Raw genomic sequence first — 20412 nt, forward strand, 5'->3', positions numbered from 1 at the left:
AATCCCCATGGACCAGAGGAGCCTGGTGGGCTATAGTCCATGGAGTTGCCAAGAGTTGGACATGACTGAGTGACATATGCATATACAAATACATGTACATATACAGTACATATTCAATATTATCTGCTAAGTACAAAGGCCAAATATAATGATAATTAATGAATTAATTTAAATATAATCAAAAGTTTTAACAGTTTTCTGAAATTTAGGTATTATTATAAAATTTATATTATTATATTTTATAATAATATTTATAATTGTAGCTACCAATGTGAAGAATAAGTGTTGTGTTTAATACGTGTTATGTCTAGACTTACATATATACAAAGGCAGGAGGAGAAGGGACCGACAGAGGATGACATGGTTGGATGGCATCACCAACTCAATGGACTTGAGTTTGAGCAAGCTCCAGGAGATGGTGAAGGATAGGGAAGCCTGGAGTGCTGCAATCCATGGGGTCTCAAAGAGTCAGACACGACTGAGAAACTGAACAACAATTGTTTCATATTGTTAAGTTTTCCTCAGATGCCACGTGCAACTGTTGTAAAAACTGTTAAATATTGGATATCAAGAGTTTAAGAAAGTGAACACTCTGCTCTATGACCTATTTTACTATTCAAAAACCTACCGTGGTCATGAAATTTGAGAAGAAAGATACATTGAGCTAAATATTTTCTTGCCTAATAATTTCTCCCACTCAAATGCTCCTCATGCTCTGAAGCATTGTCCGTCTCTGACGTTAGCAGTGCCACAGTCCTCTCTTCTTCATTTGGACACAGGGTAGGGTGGCAGAGTGTTCCTCTGGTGCTTAAATGGCGTGACTCACAGCAGCAGGCATGCTGGATTGTGAATTGCTCAGTGTCATCACTGAGCACTGGGTCCTGAGTGACAGAAGTACCCATGTGATTTTTGCCAAATTTGTTATTTGTGGTTTTCTGGTTTCCGGGTCCCTCTAAGGTGTGGGACTAGAGCAGGGGCCCTTTGCCCAAGTTTGAAGGTGTTGCCACTTCTGCATGAACTTTCCAACTCTGTCTAATCACTCTCGCAGCTATCTCCACTTCTGAGTTTATAATCCAGGGAGCTTCTAGGAACATGAAGTTCTTTCAGTGGTGTTTCCACAGTAAATTTTGCCCCAGCTCTCAGGTTCAGAAGTTGATGGGATGCCAGTTTGACCCATAATGTGGAGCTCTGACATCTGGAGAGTGTGATCACACTTGGTACTCACAATGTTTCTTGACCTTTAGAGGTGAGTCATAGCTTCAGTTCGTTGAATTTTCTTATTCTAGGGGAAAGGGGATTCATTTAATCAAGCAGAACCCTTGTATCAGTGAGCCTAGACAACCTCCAAAACGTAAGGCCTCTATGTGTATTTATTCTCTAGAATGTCTTCTCCATATCTGAGAACTGTGGTCAGAATTCAGTCTAGAGATGATCTCAAGGTCTCTACCTCCTATTCGGAAGCTGTCTAGGGATTTCCTCCAGATAATATGTATGCAGTTCATACTTTACAGTCATAAAGATTTATTTGAATGAATACCCATATCTTTGGGAAAGAGCTCTTTCACTAGTCAGTCAGCTATAGAAGAGCTCAAAATGTGTTGTGTAGAGAGCATAATCTCTCTACCCCTCTTTCCCATTCATTAGTCAGATCCATATTTATCATTCACATCAGTATCAGTATTTGTAATTCATTTAAGTGTATACATTGATTCCTTTTTTTAAAACCTGGAAATGGTACCTGATGTTACTTTTCTCATGACTATTTACAACTAATTGTGGGGTAAATAATTTGTCCACATTAAAGACATCTAAGATCTCAGAAGGCAGTGGGCAGAAGCATTTGAATTTTGATTGAGGCTCTCTTAACAGTACACTGAAGATGACACCCAGATAATGTCTGTCTGATTATTCCTAGCAGTCTGATGCTAAAACCCAAGCCAATCTATAGAGTTTCCACATTTGGAATGACAGTTGTATAAATATTAGAGTATTTATATAACCATCCTGTATAAGTTAAATTATTTTAATATCCCTTCCATCCAGAAAATGTTTTAAATATTAATATGTTTGTTGTTTTCAGTATTACAAATTGGAAAAATCTCTTAGCAAGTTTATGAATATAAAATAATAGCTTATTAATGCCAGCTAACCACTGAATATATTTGATTTAACTTGTATTTTCAATTCTTCTCCCCATCTTATCTCTCTCCCTCTTTTCTGCCCTCTCTTCTCCCTCCCTTTTAAAACACATGTCAGATATTGTAGTGTTTTAAATGGAGTTCCTAACAACTTTATTCAGAGAACTGTAAATATGGACAATGGAAATTACCTACATGGAAAATGACTTATCATTTCTAGAGAATTTTTTTTTAAGTAGTTTCCTTTAACCTTACTGGGAGGAGAGTCTATGCAAAAATTTTCTTTCCTGGAGTAGTCATTTCTGAGTTGTTATGTCTGTTATGTTTCTTGCCAAAGTTCAGAAGGGCAATATCTTTCCTCAAGATGGTGTGATAATGGGATATTACATTGTTCTGATGTGAAGCAAAGCGGTAATACCCAAAGGTTAATTAAAATAGAGTTAACATGCTTTAAGGAAAAGGGCAAAGCCTTTTCCTTCCCTCTACTTTTAAGTCTTCCTGTTGCCGCCTACCACAAAGACTTGAAACAATAGAGTCAGCAAAAAGAATGATGTTTTTATGTTCATTCTTTTTTTTTAAAAATTTGTTCATTCTTCTGATATATCTTATTTTGTTTATTTAATGACTGTCTCCACCTTCTTCTACCTTGTGGATGGGTAAGAACTATTAAGTGCTTATTTTCCTAGTGGTGGTACCTTTGAAAACAGCCTCTCCTCCCCCACAGTTCCTTCATGAAAACTTTAGGCCAGTCAAATGAATTGCTATAGTGGTTTTTAATCCAAGGCAGTAATAGTGTGATAACCCCAAGGGAAACACTGCCTTTTGTTTCATGAATTTCGCTGGGTTACTGATAATCTTGATTCCTGATTTTTAGCAAGGGAGCAACTCTGACATCTCCATTTAGGGGCAATAATTGTAACTTTATTCTTTCCTTAGACTGATGACTGCACCTAGAAGATTTTCTTTTTATTTATTTATTTATGTTTTATTAGTTGGAGGCTAATTACTTCACAACACTTCAGTGGGTTTTGTCATACATTGATATGAATCAGCCATAGAGTTACACGTATTCCCCAAGATTTTCTATCTAGTATTTCTTAGCATAATCTAATGGTGCCTCCATCATTAGGCTTATTTTCTACATTAAAAGGGAACTGAAAAGAGAAAAGATGTAGAATTGTGATCTTGGGCATGATTACTGGGTCATCAGAAATGTTGAAACACATAAGGACTGAGAGGAAGTGGTTAAAAGGGTCAAAAGCACACTGTCAAAAACAAAAGGAAATAACTAGAGAAAAATGACTATGACTATTTATTAGAATAGTAACTGATGTAATTAAATGAATGTAGATTTTTTGGTTGGGGGATTAGTGGTAAGAAAATCACTGTAAGTAAGTACATGTTAAATATCATGCCTTGTCTAATTAAAAATTTTTTTGTGTGTGGTGGTAAACATGTAAATATCTTCCTAATTGAAAGAAACACACACAAAAATAGGGGCATTTCCTTCCGAAAAGTGTTTAAAAGTGGTATTGCTTCCTTTCTGTCTGGACTCCTCACGGTATCACCCTTTTAACTACAAGGTATTTTATATTCTTTTGATTTTCATAACAGCTTTGTTCAGTCAATAAGAGCTTGCTGATTATAAGGATGAGGAAACAGTTTGAAGTGCCAAATGACCTGCTCAAATTGTCGTCATTCATAATTATTAGAACCAGGACTAGAACTTGTCTCCTCTCATTTTCCTTGTGCTCTCTCTACTGCTTAGACTCACAGAGATGTTTTCCAAGGTCCTTTCCAGTCACACGTTTCTTCAGTTTTAGTGAAGATATAAATGTATCATGATATTTTTATAGTCAGAGAGTGCTGTCCTAGATTTTAGATACAGACATTTGGAAACAGTGGAAGGCTGATGTGTTGGATGCTCTCTGCTTGCTCCACAGGCCACTGTTCCTCTTCCTCCACCCTGCTCTGTGCCATGGGAGACTGTCCAGAGTGAACTGCATCAAGGGGCATCTGATTAGGTTCAGCAGGAGATTAGGGGGATGGGCGAAGAGCGAGGTCAGGTATTTATTTATTCTTCTGCTCCTTCTCTGTGGGGCCAGAGCAGCAGTGGCTACGGTCCTTAACTGAAGGCATAGCAGATGCCATGGGTGCCCCACCCAGGTTCCTTCAGCCCCCACCACCGCTGATGTACAGTGGTGGCTCCTTCCTGTGTAAACACCTGCCACTCTCTGCCTGAGGGCTTTTTCTGGCCATGGAAACATGCCTACTCTATGTTCAGGGCAGGCCAAAGGTGCTGGAGCAGCCCTTGACCACTGTTGTATGGGAATTGGTGGGTAAACATCCCCATATCTTCTCCCCTGGGTTGGGACAACTCTAAGCCGTGTTCTTCATCATCTCCTATGTCCCTATGGAGACTGAGCCACATTTGCACTCAGGGGCAATCTCTGCCGATCAGTGCACACTGTCTTGGCCTCCTTCCCTGCCCTCTCTCTTACCCATCCCTTTCCAGGACCTCCTGGGATTGCTTCCAAATAAACTACTTGTGCTGAAATCCTACTCCTGAGAATGGCTTTTGGGGGACCCCAACCCAAAGTAGAAGCCACCATTCTTGTCAAGCAACTGTCCTCTGTAGCCATCATTACTTTGTGGGTTCCAGGAACCTCTTCCTTCCTCCCGCTGCCCCTTCGGGCCAAGCATAATCATGGACACCCATCTTTGCTACTCCCAGAGTGAGTTACTGCTTTTGTACACACAGCTGCAAAATAGGTTGCAATGTATGCCAGGTGACTAAACAATGGATATTCTTTTAGATAGGAAGAAAATGAGAATAAGAGAAGTGAACGTGTAGCAGTCTTCAGAAGAATACTTCAAATTCTAGAATTTTTGGAGATATATTGTGAGATAATTAAATGATTGACAGCAACGCTAGTCAGGCCAGCAGGGATTATAATGCAATCGCCACAATAATGTCAATAAAGGTATCAGGGTCATCTATGGGGTGCTCTTCAAGGTGATTGCTGTTTGAAGAAGAGCTGGTTCTGTCCTGTCTGTGCTTTTTGGAGGCAGAGTTCTTGGAATTCCTCCGTAGTCCTATCTGATGACATGCTAACCTCATACTTCTTAGTTACAGCAAAGCTGCTCCACACTCAGATGCCTGATGTGCTTCATTTCATGTCTCAGGCATTGCTATAATGTTATTTATACTCAATTGTAGGAAAAGAATTTTTTAAACATCAATAAAAATTTGGAGGGACTGCTAGGTAGGGATTTGATTTCTTGTGTGCCCTGGTTGAGAATTCCCATGTGAGGTATTTTAGAGGACATAAAATGAGTAATAATCTGTCCTTTTCCTGCAGAACTCCAAATCTAGTAGTGATAGAGTGTGGAGGGAGGACTGACGGGAAATTTAGGGTGGGAAGAAGTGACAACACCAGTGTAAAGTGGCGGGATGCTTTGTTAAGGTGTTAGTTATTGGAGTCCCCAGTCCCGTCCTAGCTTGTTGTTGAAATTGCACAAGGCGCCCTGAAGCAATAGAGTAATCGGGATAGAGTAATAGATAGAGTAATAGAGTGGAGAAGGCAATGGCAACCCACTCCAGTACTCTTGCCTGGAAAATCCAATGGACAGAGGAGCCTGGTAGGCTGCAGTCCACGGGGTCGTGAAGAGTCAGACACGAGTGATCAACTTAACTTTCACTTTTCACTTTCATGCATTGGAGAAGGAAATGGCAACCCACTCCAGTGTTCTTGCCGGGAGAATCCCAGGGATGGGGAAGCCTGGTGGGCTGCCATCTGTGGGGTTGCACAGAGTCGGACATAACTGAAGCGACTTAGCAGCAGAGTAACAGAATAATAAGGGGGTAAACCTCTGAGGGCCAGGGAAGAGTGGAAATTCTGGAGCACTGGGGAGGGGATGGAGGTTGGTGGGTAGTGGGTGCCCTTGCTTGTTCTGTGGTTGTATCCTGGTCAGCAGGATGGTCATATGGTGTCTTACAGAGACTCTACTCTAGACACCAGTGCTTCCAGCAAAGGTGAAGACCCCTCACTAGACTACCTTCATCCCCACTCAGCAATGGAGCAGAAAGCCTGTCATGTTTCAGGGTTGGGCAACAAGAATTTCAAAAAGGCTCGAAGCAGAGGAGAGATTAGGAGTCCTCCCCCTATTTTCTGATACATTCACTTCTCCCTGATTGTGATGTAAACCAGGGAGGTAAGGGGATTCCAGTAATGATTGTGATCGACTTTCTTGCCAGCTCAGAGGGAACCAAGATGGGCTTAAGTTAATATAAAGAAAATGAAGGTAGCAAAACTTCTTAGGTACCTAAACATGATGGTTTAAGAAGGAATCTTCTCCGTGCTTAAATAACCAAAACAAAAAGCAGAAAATGACAGGGGCTGGCACTATGGGAGGCTATGGGATTTAGCATAGCTGTGATAAACCATGGTGTACTATTTTCTGTTTGGGAGCAGTCGCTTTTTCACAGGGCTTTTTTCCAGCTAGGCAGAGGAAGGAACTGGAGGGAAGTTAAGTAGAGAAGGGGAAAGAATTCTTTTTCCTCATTGATCCTCTTCTAACTTACTCCCTTTTTATAACACAAAGCATGATAACATAAACTGTACATGTGGTAGATAGTTATATGTTAGCCCCTGGAGCAGGGGCCCCTATGAAATTTCCATTTTTCTCGGAAAAAATTAAGGTGAATGGTTGTGTGGGTAGGCTTCGAGACATTTTCTATATGTAGTCTGTATATCCTTAATTCTAAAACATGTGATAAAAACAGATTTTTAATGTTCTGGAAGTGCAAGGCATTAAACAAGTGCTGTTACTTGGCGACTTCCCTTGTACTTCAGTTGGTAAAGAATCCACCTATAAGACAGGAGATCGGGGTTCAATTCCTGGGTTGGGAAGATCCCCTGGAGAAGCTAATGGCAACCCACTCCAGTACTATGGCTTGGGAAATCCTATGGACAGAGGAGCCTGGTGGGCTATTGTCCATGGCTAGAGTCAGACATGACTTAGCGACTAAACCACCACCAAGTTACTTGACACTCTGAGAGGAGAATTATGCTCTCAGAATTTGGAGGAGCTTGGAAGCCTTTAAAAATTTAAGGTTTTAAAAAAAAATAAAAAAATAAAAAATAAATTAAAAAAAAAAAATTTAAGGTTTGAACTAGACCTTGAAGGATGAGCTGGGATAACCACACAATTAATAATCTCAAAAGTAGAAAAATCACTGTTATCTTTCTCTACTCCTTATTTTTTCAGGCTCTGCTGGCCTGGAATGGATGAAGGGCCTAATGTAAAGGAGCACAGGATGCCTAACTTTGGCCTTGTCTCCAGTTTGTCACACCCGCAAAGCTCTGCAGAGGCAGAGACATTGACAGCAACATGAATACCTCTTGCTTCAGACTGGCCTGGTATTGTGGGCTATTATTGTCTTCAAAAAATGAGTGTGTGAGCCACCATGTTAAAGTCTTGAGCGTAAGACTCTAGAAGCCATGTGTTCTTTAAGAATGTCTCCTGCCTCCTAGCACTAGCAGTGTCCTGAATTAGAAACTTATGTCCTTGGCAGTCTTTGATTGCTTAGCAAGTATGGTCCAGCACTTAGGGTCGGTTAAGTGTGGTGAATTTTTCTTAAGTACAACTTGTCTCCTTCTCAGAGCTACTTTAAGTTCCCCAGGCAATGTTCCCATATGAGGGTGGTCGTCTGGAGAAGCATGGGCCTTCTCCTCCCTTTTTTATTATTTTTTTCAGGTTCTGGAACCAGCAGTCAGTTCTCCTTGCTGCCCTCCCCTGGCCCCAGAGTTTGTGACTTCTCCCCGGAGACACTTACTGGAAACTTTTTGAGCCAGTGAGGCTTTTTTCCTTTAGACCAATGGGAATATTGTGTGTCATGGATGAAAAGATTTGAGTACTACCATTATCGCATAGAGTCTATGTAACAAGACTGTTTCCGTGTCTTGGCATAGAGCCCGAGTTAACTTTGCTTTGCTGGATGTAGGGACAATGAATTCTGTTTGAACAAGAAATCATGTGTAACAAATACTTTTGCAAAACCATGTCCTTTTAGCAGTTATTTTAGTAAAGATGTCCTTCAGCATTAGTTTCAGTACAACAAATGCATTTAAACACCTATACAATGCTTAACAACATATTTTTTTAAAATCAACTTTTAATTTTAGAATAGTTTTTGATTTACAGAAAAGTTGTAAAGACTGGTACAGAGACTACTCATATACTCCATATCCAGTTTCCTCTATTATCTTAGTGTGATCGATTTGTTATAATCACCCCTACTCTTGCCTGTCTGTAACCTTCCACTCCCACAATGAGAACCCTCACTCATGTTGACATCTGTTTACATAATTGTCCAATGCCAGGATACAGATGTAGTAGTATATGAACTATGAACCCATATCCCCGTGGGAAACAGCTGTATCAACAGAGTCATATGTTTTTGTATGGTTCCTTTTGCCTTTTGTTTTACAAACACTCGTTTCCAAAGTGACTTAGGGCAGTACCCTTTTTCCTACTCTCTTCAGTGAGGTTCTTTCATACATTTATAATACAGTTAGATTCTTTTGTCATAACTGACATTCCATTCAGGGATCCCTTAACCTCGTGGATGATTTCTTTTTTTAACTGTGTACATTGTTTCATTCTTTGTCCTTTAAAGTTCCACAGATTTTGACAAATACTGTAACGTGTCCATCATGATAGTATCATACTGAATAGTTTCACCACTTAAAAAAATCCCCTGAGCTTCACTTATTCAAGACCTCCTTCCACCCCAATGGATCTAGGGCAGCCACTGATCTGTTTACCATCTCTATCTAAATTTAACATTTTAAAAATATTTTAAAATTAAAATTTTTTTAAATAGTTGGAGATTTTATAAATCAAATGGGTTTCCCAGGTGGCTCTAGCAGTAAAGAACCTACCTACCAGTGCAGGAGATGTAAGAGACACGGGTTCGACTGGGTCGGGAAGATCCCCTGGAGGAGGACATGGCAACCCACTCAACTATTCTTGCCTGGAGAAACCCATGAACAGTGGAGCCTGGTGGGCCACGTCCTTAGGGTAACAAAGAGTTGGACGTGACTGAAGTGACTTAGCACAGCACATAAATCAATTGGACTTTTATAGATAGTACTTTCTTTAGAAGTGAATATCTTTGACCTTAAAGATAGTATGTTTTTTGTTGTTTGTGTTTAGTTGCTAGGTCATGTCCAACTCTTTGCAACCCCATGGACTGTAGCCCACCAGGCTCTTATGCCCATGGGATTTCCCAGGTAACATTACTGCAGTGGGTTGCCATTTTCTTTCCCACGGGATCTTCCTGACCCAGGGATTTGAACCTGTGGCTTCTGCCACGTCTCCTGCATTGCAGGCAGATTCTTTAACCACTGAGCCACTGGGGAAGCCCAAAGATATTATAGCTGTTATCAGTTATTATACCTGAAACTCATGGATTTGGGGCTGGCTTCTTGAAGTAGCAGTACAATTTTATCATTTTTAATGAAGGAACATTTCACTCATTACATCTGAAAACCTCTGAGACATTTAGAGGAATCAGGATACTTTAAGTGGGAGTAGAAGGATGAAAGAGGTAAAGGGGATGTTTCAACAGAAAATGTAAGAGATTTCAGCACATGCAGGAGAAGTGACGGGTAGCTGTAGCTCAGAATAGAGTGGTTATGAATCAGTTGTTCAATACTTGCTGTAAACAGAGACTTTATCAAGTACTGGGATCAGGTTAGGCATTTACCTGTAGTTCAGGATCTTTATTTTAATTCTTCAGATTCCTTGTTGAGTGTCTGATCTGCTTGATTTTAATGTGCCATGTGCTCGAAGCGTGCCTTCTTCTGGTGCAACTGTTTGGTCATGTACTTCCCCTTTGGAAGAGCTGGCCCCATTCTGCTACATTCAAGGGCTTCCCTGAACTCAGACTTCAGGGCATTCCTCCCTGACTTCCAAGGCCACTTGCTTATCCTTGAAAGAAAAAGGCATGAGTGACCCTGAGTCATACTTCACTCCCCAACCCCCTATTTCAGCATGCCCCTAGTCCCACAGTTGCTGTTGAATATGTAAAATCACAGCAAGTTTGGGGAAGGGAGGTAGAGAGGTCCTATGTACTGGAGGAGGGAAGAGACTTCTATTCTCTTCAGAACAGAACTTCTGTTCTCTTCTCAACTGAAGTGGCCAGGGGGTTACTTCTGAAAAATAAATGGAAGATATTAGCGCGGGGAAAGGTAAGGGACACAAGAAGAGAAGACAATATTTTATTTAATCCGAACCATATACCTAGCGTATAAGTGAAGAGGAAAGGAACGGAAACTTGGTGAGTGCCAACTATGTGCTGGGGTCTCTGTTGGGAGTTCTTATGTATTTATTTCCTCCTTTCCCCTACTATGACTCTGTGAAGTAGATTTTTTAAAGAAAACTTCAGTTCACAGATAAACAGTTTCAGAGAAGCTCACCAACTTGTCTCATTTCACACAGTGAGGATTTAAACTTAGATCTCCTTAACTCTAAAGCCCTGGCAGCACATTAAAATGACTGAGTCCTTAAAGAGAAATCCTTGCTTGAACCTTAGACCAAATTCCAATCTCTGACAATGAGGATGGGCATTAGTGTTTTTAAAGCACTGACAGTGATAACAATATGTGTAATGTGCATCTGGGGTTGAGAACCCTGGCTCTGCTCTGAGCAGAGCTTTTCCTAGTACTCAGTCGGTCAATCGTGTATGACTCTTTGTGACCCCCATGAACTGTAGCCCACCAGGCTCCTCTGTCCATGGGATTCTCCAGCAAGAATACTGGAATGGGTTGCCATGCCCTCCTCCAGGGGACTCTTCCTGGTCTTCTGCGTTGCAGGCATATTCTTTACCACTGAGCCAGTACCTTTCCTACTCCTCTCCTAAAAGAAGGGAAGGGGCATTTTCTGAGCCAGTGTGCATTCTAAATACTCCCAGAGTACTTTTAGATCCACTCCATGCCCTGTTTCCTACCCCTCACTGTGGTTCTTATCATCTCTGAATACCTATTCGCAGGCAGATGGAGTGGGGGAAGAGGTTATTATCAATGATAGAGAACTACAAATATGATTGAGTTAATCTAATCCATGTTTTTTTTTAATAAGACATGTGCATGTGGTACTGATAGACTGTCAAAGTACAGTATCAGATACTGGCAAGAAACTATAATGATGGATATATGTCATTATATTTTTGTCAAAACCTGTAGAATGTCCAGGCTTTCCCTGGTGGCTCAGATGGTAAAGAGTCTACCTGCAATGCGGGACACCCTGGTTTGATCCCTGGGTCAGGAAGATCCCCTAGAGAAGGGAATGGCTACGCACTCCAGTATTCTTGCCTGGAGAATTCCGTGGACAGAGGAGCCTGGCAGGCTACAGTCTATGGAGTCGGCAAAGAGTCAGACATGACTGAGCAACTAACATACATACGCATAGAATGTACAACATCAAGAGTGAACTCTAATATAAGCTATGGACTTTGGGTGATAATGATGTATCAGTGTAGGCTCATCAGTGGTAACCAATGTATCACTCTGGTGGGAGATAGCAAGCAAGGCTGTGGCAGTGACAGAATTATATATGGGAAACTTCTGTACTCTCTGTTCACTTTTGCTGTGAACCTAAAACTGCTCTAAAAAATAAAAGTCCATTAAAAGTGAAAGAAAATAGTGTCACGAAAATTTGATATGATTTTCAAAAGCTGCTGGCAAATTTTGTTTGTTGAATATTCTTACAGCAAATACCAAGTAGTATTGACTTAGAATCTTGGTTTATAGCAGGTATAAGAAGATGGGATTTGGGTGTATTCCTGGTGGGAAAAAAATTTATAAATTCTTAAGATTAGATTTTAAGAAGAACTAAAGAGCCTCTTGATGAAAGTGAAAGAGGAGAGTGAAAAAGTTGGCTTAAAACTCAACATTCAGAAAACTAAGATCATGGCATCTGGTCCCATCACTTCATGGCAAATAGATGGGGACATAATGGAAACAGTGACGGACTTTATTTTGGGGGGCTCCAAAATCACTGCAGATGGTGACTGCAGCCATGAAATTAAAAGACGCTTGCTCCTTGGAAGAAAAGTTATGACAAACCTAGATAGCATATTAAAAAGCAGAGACATTACTTTGCCAACAAAGGTCTGTCTAGTCAAAGCTATGGTTATTCTAGTAGTCATGTATGGAGGTGAGAGTTGGACTACAAAGAAAGCTAGGCGCTGAAGAATTGATGCTTTTGAAGGATCTCCAACCAGTCCATCCTAAAGGAAATCAGTCCTGAATATTCATTGGAGGGACTGATGCTGAAGCTGAAACTCCAATACCTTGGCTACCTGATGCGAAGAACTGACTCCTTGGAAAAGACCCTGATGCTGGGAAAGATTGAAGGTGGGAGGAGAAGGGGACAACAGAGAATGAGATGGTTGGATGGCATCACCAACTCAATGGACATGAGTTTGAGTAAGCTCCTGGAGTTGGTGATGGACAGGGAAGCCTGGCGTGCTGAAGTCCATGGGGTCGCAAAGAGTTGGACATGACTAAGCGACTGACCTGAACTGAACTGAAGGTTCGATTTGTTAATTGCCATACAGCATTTAACCTTTTACCTCATGTTTCTTGAAGTATGATTTACCATGTCTAGAACATCCTTATCAGATATAAAACCCCATCCTTTTGCAGTCTCCTATTAGCCTTGAAACCAGCCACAAGTAAGAACTGTTTAATATCAAAATGACATAATATGTTGAACACTGTGTCAAATGTTATGAAGAACATTTTGGTACATTCAAAAATAATAAAAACTGAAAAAAAATAATAAAAACTGCATAGATAAATACAGGCATTCTTGGAATTGGGGAAACATGTCATTTTGCACAATAGTTACCCTGGCCATTTCTTTTAAGATACATAAAAAAGCAGAGTACCTCCTTTCATGAGTTTTATCAATAGACTTTTGTTTTAGTGGAGGATTAGAAACAATGTCAAGACCGGAATGCCCATTCTCTACCCTATCCCACCAGCTACCCCTGCCCCCCAGATGCAGAAACTACCATCATTACTCTGTCTGATTAATGTTATTACTATTTGGTCACTGTTGGGTGTATGGAAAGTGCCTCAAGTAGTCAGAACACACTGTGGATATTGCATGTTGGATAGAGTATATAGTCCTTTTTAATTTCTACATCTAATATTATGTTCCACAAAGAAATCTAAGAAAATCCTGATATAGCTGCCTGATTACTGTGCAGCAGGAAAAAAAAAATGCATAGTGAATATACTTTTCTGGCTTATGGTGGTATAACAACTTTTTAGCTTTGACCAGTTTGTTGTTCAATTACTTTTATTTTTCAAATGAATCTTACAAATAACTCTTTCATCTGACTATTTGCTTCTTCTTTTTTTTTTTTTATTAGTTGGAGGCTAATTACTTCACAACATTTCAGTGGGTTTTGTCATACATTGATATGAATCAGCCATAGATTTACACGTATTGACTATTTGCTTCTTAATGAAATGTTGAGGCTTCAAATTATAGCAATTAAAAAAAACCCAGCTGAACCTTGTCCTCTTTCAACCCCCAAGCTGATTTTACATGTGGCTACTGTCTCAGTAAATATTAAATCATGTCTTTAAAACTCTGGAACAATTCCCTGATAAAACTATTGCATATCATCAGTTTCCTAGTTTATCTTTTATTGCAAAAATCTCGAACATACAAAATGGAGAAAATAGTAAATCAAATCCCCATGTACCCACTATCCAACTTCAACAATTATCACTTCATCTATAATCTTGTTTTATTTATACCTAATCTACTACTCCTTTTTGAAGCTAGTCTCAGACTTTTGTAGATATTTCAGCATGTATTTCCAAAAGATATGTACTTTTGAAAAATTATAACCACAATATTATATGTATATTTAAAAATAACAGCTCTTTAATATTATATAATATCCAGTGTTCAAATTTCTTCAGTTGTCCTGAGGTTTCTTTTAAATTGATTTAAATCAGGATTTCAAGGCCCAGTTTCTGCATTTTCTTGGTATATCTTTTAAATTTCTTTTAGTCTATAGGTGCCCCATCCTCTTTTTTCTTCCCTGCAACTTCCTTGTTAAAGAAATTGAGTTATTTTATAGTGTTTCCTCCAGATCAAGTTTTACTGATTGCATTCCTATGGTGCCTTTTAACTTGGTTTTCAGTGTCCCCAGGCCTCCTGTGAGCTGGTAGTTAGATCTAGAAGCTTCAATATTGGCAAGACTGCTTCAGAAGTTGTGCTATATACCTCCATTAGAAGGTTGTCAATGAATTTTCGTACCTACCTTTGTGATATAAGCAATCATTGGTGATTATGCTTAGGTTCATTCCTTTTTTTTTTTTTTTGCAGGGAGGGTGTTTGCACAATGGTTATACTCAAATTTTTTTCTTTAATTATCTGGAATATTTGAGGGAGAAACTTCTCCTCATCAACTATTTGGCCCTTCTATTGGTGCAGTTTATGCAGCAAAGGCAGATTGAGTGTTGCTATTTTCCTTTTTTATTTACCTTTTTTTTGGAATAATGAATTGGTTCCAAAGGTGAACAATGATTTCTTTATAGTACCATCATGAATATGTGAGTGTCAACATATCTAATGTGTTTCAATACATTTCAGTCATTATTTATTATTGCCACTCAAATTTTTTACTACTTTGGCCAGTAGGAGCCACTTGAAGTTGTCTCCTGAGTCCTTTTGGAATGACCCTAGTAGTTTTAGATAGTGTCCTTTATTTCTGGTATGATAAAATGTTTCAATCTCATCTTACACACTTCCTGCCTCAGACTTGGAATTTGCCCTCTTTCCAAAGAGCCTAGGTTCATTTTCGTGGATAACACTAGAGATCACTATCTTATGCTAGGGTAGAAGATAATAATTTATTAAAGACTTAGGAATGAGCTCTGTGGATATTTGGGAGAATAGCACTGTAGGCAAAAAGAACAGCAACTGCAAAGACTCTGAGGCTAGAGCAGAGGCAACATGAAGAGAACAGTGGAAAGTCAGAGAGGTGATGGGCAGCAAGCCAGATAGGAACTGGTTTATGCTTGGAGTGAGATGGGAGCCACTGGAAGGTTTTGAGCAGAAGAGTGATATGCTTGGTTTGGTTTTAACTGAATCACTGTGAGTACTGGGTACAGAATGACTGAGCAGGATTTAGAGCAGAGTCTGGGAGACCAGTGGGAAGGCTATCATAATAAACCAGATGCAAGATGATGTGGCTTGGCCCAGTGTGGAAGCATTGGGGGTAATGAGAAGAGGTCATGTTCTGGAAGGGGCTGTCCTTGACATGTTCAGATGCTTGTCTATTTCTCCCACATAACCTCTCACTCACTGTTGATCTTGATCATTTTTTTCTCCTTCTAGCTTTGACAGTCTTTTTTCCATCCTATAGTTCACAGGATATTTTGTAGACATGTTCTTTTTGAAACATTTCTCTGAAACAATGATGCCCAGACAGTCATAAACCCATTATAAAATTGTTGATTTTTACAGATATATCATCACAGCAATTAAAAACAATTTTACCACAATAGGACAAATACCAAACTAATATTTCTTATTAGAAATCTTGGTATCTGGAAAAGGCAATCATTGGATTCTCATTTAGTATAACTAGTTTTTACTATAAATGGCAAATGCTCTAACTCTGAAACCTTTAGTGAGGTAAAGAAAGAGTCTTGTGCAGACTCAGATTTATTAAAGCATTAAACTTTTTTTGGGGGGGGGGGTGGGTGGGCACTGTGCCATATGGCATTAGGATCTTAGTTCCCTGACCAGGAATCAAACCCGTGCCCCCTGCAATGGAAGCATGGAGGCCTAACCACTGGACCACCAGGAAAGTCCAGCATGAAAAATTATTGAGCACATAGTATGCTGCTGAGCATTGTGCAAATAACAGAAACGCCTAAACTGAAAAAAAAAAAAAAAACCCTGCCTTTATTAAAGTATGATTAAAAGTATAGTGGAGAATATATTTTGTATAGAGTAAAAAACAGCCTTTAATGGTCACAAATTTAATAGCTATGGAATATATTTGGAAGTAAAATGATGTAGCTCAGCTGGTAAAGAATCCACCTGCAACGCAGGAGACTCTGGTTCGATTCCTGGGTCGGGAAGATCCCCTGGAGAAGGGATAAGCTATCCACTCCAGTATTCTTGGGCTTCCCTGGTGGCTCAGATGGTAAAGAATCCGCCTACAATGCGGGAGGCCTGGGTTCAATCCCTGGGTTGGGAAGAGTCCCTGGAGAAGAGACAGCTACTCACTCCAGTATTCTGGCCTGGAGAATTCCATGGACTGTACAGTCGGTGAGGTTGCAAAGAGTCAGACACCAATGAGCAACTTTTCACTTTCACTTTCAAAATGTCTTATGGTATAACTGATTTTAGACACAAATTCTCATGCGGAAGAAACAATGTAGAAAAAGCATAAACTACAAATCAGTGAAATCACATTTATGTTCTGCTTGGCAGGGGGAAATCAGATTTATGTTCTGCTTGGCAGCTATTTATTAACTCAACCATTCATCAAAAACCTACTGAGCACCTGCACTGTGGGAGAAACTGTATCAGGTGCTGGAGAACATGGTAGCAAGTAAGAGAGACCAGCTCGCTGCTCTCAAAGTGAACATGAACTTGTAGCTTAACATCTCCACATCTCTATCCTCGCTTAGATGTCAGGTCTCTTTCAAACCTAAAATGCTAAAGTTTGTGACAGCCTCGTGGAGGGAGAAGGTGCCCAAACAGGCAGTCTTAAGACTTGGGAACTTACCTTCCTTTGGGTTGTCGCTTATCCTGACTCCAAAATAACTTCACAGACACAGTGTTGTTTTTTTTTTTTTTTTTTTTAATGCTTTGGTCAGTTTTTCGTCTGTATTCGGGTTATCTTGGTGAAGCCTGGGTGTGGCAATTCCTGCCTATAAGACTTCAGAGGTAGGAGGTGAAGGTTTGGAAAAGGTAGACAGCTTGCATCAGCACAGCTAGACAGCTGTTCTCAGCAAGCAGCCTTCTCTGCTGTCCCACCCTGCCTTCCGACCAATACCACGGTTTCTCCCGCGCCGCGTCCTTTGCTTGGGTGACCCGTTGCTCTTCTGGAGTAATGAGCTCCAAAAAGGGATTGCTCATCAGGGAACCAGAAGTGATCGGATTTATGGGACCAGAAGAACTGTTCTTGAGTCCCATCGTTTTTCCAGTGGGTATCAAGGTAACAAGTTTCTTGTTAGCTTGCTTGAAAATTGCAAAAAGTAAATCGCTTTTTATTTGCTTGCAGCCAAGATACATTTTTCAAGGGGGGAAATGGATTTCTGTATCAAAGAGAGAGGGAAAATCTGAAGAGAGATCTGAAAACACATTGCCTCAAGATACAAAAAGTTACAGCCCTGGCAAGCTTCAGGGGAATGAGCTGCTGAACTCCTCGCAAGTATCCTTTCAGTCAATGAAAAAGACACAGGGTTTGAGGTTCCTTCCGAAACGGGGCAGGCTAATTTAGCCCCTCCCACGAGCCCGAGGGTCTGTTATATCTCTGTTCCTTGAGTACCTCTTTCACTGAGACCGACAACAGCAAGCAGAGGCTGAAAAATAAAGAGCAAAGAGGAAGAAAACAAAAGCTGCCAAATATGGAAGATAGAAGGGGTAAGAGCAAAACTGATTTGATCTGAATCCTTAAGACCAGGAAAAAATAAAAATAAAAAAGGAAAAAAGGAATTCAAAAGCCCAGACCAAAAGCAAGTACTTGAAAGAGCAAGAGGCAAAAAGCCCTATATACACTTTCCCACCCTCTCCTTCCGAGAGGAGGCAGAGAGAAAAAACTTTGGGGAATATTTAACAAAGCCAAGCTCCAGGGTTACAGTCAAGGGTGACTCTTGAGCAAGCTGGAGCGGCTCATGAATATTCATGAGCAATTGGTATTCAGATCTGGTTTTTTAGAGGCAAAAGACTTCTTCCGTCCCCTGACAGTTTAGGAGGCAGCTGCCTCTTTTGCAGTCCAGAGTCGTCTTGCTTCGGGTCAGTACCTCACCGCGTTTGCTGGAAGATGCTGGGCTGTGTGTGTAGATTTGCTTTGTTCTCGAATTTCCTGTGTGCTTTCCTGTTGTGAAATTAGCAAAGGCTTCGCTGCCTGGAATTAGACAGAGAAGTTAATGTGGCAAGAGGCTGTCTCAACAGGACCCCAGAGTATGTCTTGCAAAAGGCTAAACGTTTCTTGGGAGGTGTGGGGGAGTGTGCATGAGTATGGGGCGTGAGGGGAGGGAACGGGCTGTAGTCTCCAAGAACAGTTTTATCTTTAAAAAGTAAGGCTTATCTGACTGACTGACTTTAGATTCTGCCTAAAAACTACAAGAGCAGCCTGGTTTGCACAGATGGTGTGCGGTCTCTGTCTTTTACCTCTTTTGGGCATTTTCTGCCAGGACAGAGAACACGGAGAAGCCAGCTGCTTGCCAGCCCATGGGAGCCAGAAAGAATGTCTGCAGCAGTGTGCTTGTGTAGGATTGCAAACCTTCATCACCTCCGGTTTCTAAGATCCCCACGTGTTTTTATCACATAGAACGTGGAGGAATGGGATGAGTAGCCAATAGAGTTCTTAACAATGATAAAAATGATAGCTGTTAACATTTTCGTCTTTCCTCTGTGCTGGGAGCCGTCCTAAGCGACTCCCCGCGATTTATAAGGTGAGTGCTATCATCATCCCCATTTCCCAGATGATGGAGTTGAGGTAGTGAGAGAGTAGCTTGCCTTGGCATCACACAGTAAGTGGTGAATTTGGATGCAGGTGATGGACACAGAGTCCAAGGGGCTATTTCGCCATTCTGTTGCTCCAATTCAAAGTCTCCTGCTACTGCCCTGACACTGTCGATTAGGGTTTGCAAATCTTTGAAGCTACTGGGGAAATGATATTGATGAAATCTCAAGTCTGGGAAGCAATCTGCATTTGCTATCAAGTTTACATGCATTTTCCCTCATTTGGTGCCTATGGCCAGTCTCTAGGGTAGAATCCAGGCATTTTTATTATTGCCTTTTATGAAAGGGCAATTACTGCCTTTTATGACTGAAGCCAGGAAGGGTTAGATGACAGGAATCACACAGCTAGTTTTCAAAAGTCCACAGCAGACTGTCTCCAGCCTCTGGTTTCCCTTCTAACCTGCAGATGGAGCTGAGTCATCTTGGAACTTCTGTCCCCACCCCCAGACACTTTTAGTTCCTCAAGGGACTTGGGGAGTGTCCTTCCTCCTTCTAGACTGTTGCAAGACACTTGTCTCTGCCTTTAAGGCTGGTTTAGCTCTCCTTCCCGTTTAGTCTGGAACCAAGCTGCTCTGATTTGAATCCAGCTCCACCGTTTACTTTAAGCCTCAGTCTCCTCATCTTTAAAATGGAGAGAATAATGTTATCTACCTCACAGGGTGCTGTGAGGACTAAATGAGGGTTCTCAGGCAGGGTTCTCAGAACAGGGCCAGATGTATATAGTATGTGCTCAATAAATGTTAGCTGTTGTGATCACTCCTTGGTTTGTCTTGGTTGTTAGTCCCTCCTCGAAGCCTCCTCCAACCCTTTGAGCCTTATATTAGCCGTCTGTTGGGTGTTTCTACCACCTTCGCCCTCACACCTAAGGTGGCACTTGTCATACCTGTCCACATTCCTGCTTTCTGCATCACTTCCCAACCTCCCCCGACTGTAATTTCTTTATTCACCTTTGGATCCGCAGTGTCAGGCACAGTGTTTAGCGCATAAAGGGTGCTCAATAAATAGTAAGCAAAGTGACATTATTTTCGTTGATATTCATCCAAGTGTCAGTAGGCTGGTTTTCAAGGGGACCTCTGAGTTTGCAGTAGAGTCCTGCTGGTGCAAACAGCTCTTTTGTGCAATATGTAAAGATACCCCTCTAAGTGAATACACTGAGAATCAAAATGCATCTCTTCTAGGTGGGTGATCCTCAGAGCTAATGTGACCCTATGCTAGCTAGGGCGCCCAGTTTAGCCAGTCCAGCTCTAGGTGAACTTCAGCCCCCAACTCCCCTTCCAGCCCAGGACCGAACTGGAGATTTCAGATGCCTCATAGCACTACCTCATGTCGCTGAACAGAACATCTGGTTGCAGAAATAGTGTTCTTCCAGCCCCATTTACAGCAGCCAAAGTCTGAGACGATGTGCTCTGGAAATGGAAGACAAACAAGTATCACAGAGGTTGGTCCTGGATAAAATCATAAGGTACATTAA

The 20412-nt window shown here is 40.9% G+C and overlaps 1 protein-coding gene and 1 long non-coding RNA gene across 4 annotated transcripts in view; one reads left to right on the forward strand and one right to left on the reverse strand.

Moving 5' to 3' along the window:
* Positions 1-20412, reverse strand: part of LOC122709147 — a 30375-nt gene continuing 9963 nt past the window's right edge. The window contains exons 2-5 of the long non-coding RNA XR_006345421.1: positions 20262-20347; positions 16978-18321; positions 9913-10136; positions 1-1282 (exon numbers count right to left, since the gene is read on the reverse strand). This is a non-coding gene — a long non-coding RNA (uncharacterized LOC122709147). The remainder of the gene's footprint in view (positions 1283-9912; positions 10137-16977; positions 18322-20261; positions 20348-20412) is intronic.
* Positions 17715-20412, forward strand: part of ENTPD1 (ectonucleoside triphosphate diphosphohydrolase 1) — a 97603-nt gene continuing 94905 nt past the window's right edge. The window contains exon 1 of one of the 3 annotated variants that reach the window (XM_043926285.1): positions 17715-17837. In XM_043926285.1, coding sequence (XP_043782220.1) covers positions 17822-17837 — 16 coding nt within the window. In that variant the 5' untranslated portion in view covers positions 17715-17821. Of the gene's footprint in view, positions 17838-18154; positions 18210-20412 lie in introns of those variants that run through there. The other 2 variants (XM_043926287.1, XM_043926286.1) reach the window with 2 other exon arrangements.

This window comes from Cervus elaphus, chromosome 15 (assembly GCF_910594005.1).
Source record: "Cervus elaphus chromosome 15, mCerEla1.1, whole genome shotgun sequence".
In the NCBI taxonomy this organism is placed as follows: Eukaryota; Metazoa; Chordata; class Mammalia; order Artiodactyla; family Cervidae; genus Cervus; species Cervus elaphus.